Source organism: Didymella exigua, assembly GCF_010094145.1.
Source record: "Didymella exigua CBS 183.55 unplaced genomic scaffold M421scaffold_52, whole genome shotgun sequence".
NCBI lineage: Eukaryota > Fungi > Ascomycota > Dothideomycetes > Pleosporales > Didymellaceae > Didymella > Didymella exigua.
The window spans coordinates 212296-214494 of record NW_022984826.1 but is presented as its reverse complement, the minus strand read 5'-3'; the positions used below and the strand labels follow the sequence as shown (position 1 = coordinate 214494).

The 2199-nt window shown below is 48.9% G+C and overlaps 1 protein-coding gene across 1 annotated transcript; it reads left to right on the top strand.

Annotated features, from left to right (window-relative positions):
• Window positions 1-445: 445 nt before the first annotated feature.
• Window positions 446-757, top strand: M421DRAFT_9831 (uncharacterized protein; the record flags this gene model as incomplete). The annotated part of the gene is made up of 2 exons (XM_033598598.1): window positions 446-524; window positions 579-757. 2 exons carry the CDS (start codon window positions 446-448, stop codon window positions 755-757), a joined length of 258 nt encoding a protein of 85 aa, XP_033443583.1.
• Between the last annotated feature and the right edge of the window lie 1442 nt (window positions 758-2199).

The window sequence follows — 2199 nt, the reverse complement described above, 5'->3', positions numbered from 1 at the left end:
AAACTTGCAGGCGTTGGCCTGACAGAGTGGACGGGTTGCCTGTCACTGCTTGAGTCTAGACTGCCTAATTCAGTCAGGAGACTGCTTGATTCAGTCAGAAGACTGCTCATAGGAGGGTGCAGGCCTGCCTGATTCCGTTCAGCGGATATGTCGTTAAGGACGGTTGATTGTTTCCGCAGGGCCTGAAGTGCAAGCACGAGATCGGGCGTTCGAGAATGCTGCAAGAGTGCTTGCAGGGTCTGTGGGCTGTGAACGCCAGCGCTGGACACCGCACCGACCCCAGCCTCATTGCGTACTACTGTCAAGTTGAACACTGGCTGGGACGTGTCCGTACTAAATATGGCGCGACTGCCTTCGCCGGCGCAATTGTGCGCGTTCTCTTTGCAACGCTCTCTGCACCCTTGCAAGGCACAACCAAGTCCAACACGGGCGCACAAGGGAGAAAATGACTATCAGCGCCCATGTAAGTGGGAACGTCGCTGAGCTAGGGTCCACTCAGATCAACAACGTTAGCCTGAACACGAGTATGTATGTGCCACTTTTCCCCACTCCTGAAAGGAGCTGACCGACGAGCGCAGCATACACTACCGATGACCTCAACCGCGCTTGCCTCCACGCTCTACGATGCCCAAACACGCTAGACGTCAGGATTAGGCTCAAGGAAAAAGACAAGCTGCTACCCAAATTGATTGAATGGGTTTTTCAGGACGCCCAGTATGTGCGATGGCAGAACAGCGAAGATGTATCCCTTCTCTAGATCAAGGGTGGCGCAGGCAAAGGAAAGACGATGATGTCCATAGGCCTCATTGAGTATCTTGAGCAGCCCTCCTGTCCTCATGAGCAGCCTCCCTTAATAGCGTACTTCTTCTGCCAGAACACCAACTACGAGCTCAACACCATCGAGGGTATTATAAAAGGGCTAATCCTGTGCCTAGTAAACTAGAGGAAGGAGCTATACAAACCTTTGCGTCGCCAATAGGACAATGACAACAGGTGGTTTTAAGAAAATCTTACCTTGTGGCGAGCGCTCTGGAGCATTCTTCTAGAAATGCTGCACCACTGCAAGAGTTAAAGAATATATGTGGTCATTGACGCTCTTGATGAATGTCAGAACCAGGACATGGCTGCATTCTTGCAGCTTATCGTACAGACAGGATCCAGCTCAAAAGTCAAGTGGCTGTTGACAAGCCGGCCGTTTGATAGTGCTGGACGTGAGCTGCTTAGCGCATCTGACCAGGTGATGGTTAGCTTAGAGCTGAACTCAAGCCATGTTTCTGAAGCAGTCAAGAGCTATATTGCTAAAAAGGTGTTTTAGCTTAATCATTGTTATTGCTATAGATTAGCTCTATGTAAGCAGCTTGAGGCCGAGCTTACTAAGAAGGCCAAGGATACCTACCTTTGGGTTAGCTTGGTGTGCAAGAGGCTTGATGGCGTCAATCAAGCCAACGTCTTAACAACAATCAAAGAGCTTCTACCTGGACTAACGCTGTTCTATTGTTAGATACTTGAAAAGCTCTGTGAAGGAGAGCTAGCTGTCGTTAAAAGGTCTATGCGACTTCTTAAGGTAATGCTGACAGCTTATTGCCCTCTTAGAGAGGAAGAAGTGAGCAGTCTCAGCAGTGTAACAGGTTTGCCCTAGGAAGATGTAGAGATTAATCTGCTAATTAACAGGTGCGCTTCCTTTATTAGGAAGAAAGGAGCAAGCATTAAGTCTGTCCACTAGTCGGCACGAGACTATCTGGCCCAGGAGATGCAAACCACTCTAAGCTCATACGTGAGTTGGGAGCATACTAGAGAAATTGCGCTAAGCTGTCTACACTACCTCTCTCAGCAGCTCAAGGTCAACCCAGTGAGCTTACCCTAACTCAATTCTAGAAGAGGATCAATAAGGAGGCTTCCAGAGATGGCGGGACAGGGACTGTTGGACAAGGCAGATTATGCAGCCACATTCTAGGCACAACATCTCGCAGACAGTACGCTAAACGCGCTAGTAACAAATACCCTTGGAGATTAGGGCAAGGTTGTTATGTTCCTGCATGCTAAGCTGCTGGAGTGGTTCGAATGCCTAAGCTTGCTAGACTAGCTACTGCGTGGGATTAAAGCATTAAAGACTTTAGCAGACGCAAGCAATGTAAGTACCCTTGTCAGATGCTCGTACTGTGAGCCAGAGTATGTGCTTAACGAGATCTTAGGTGGTAT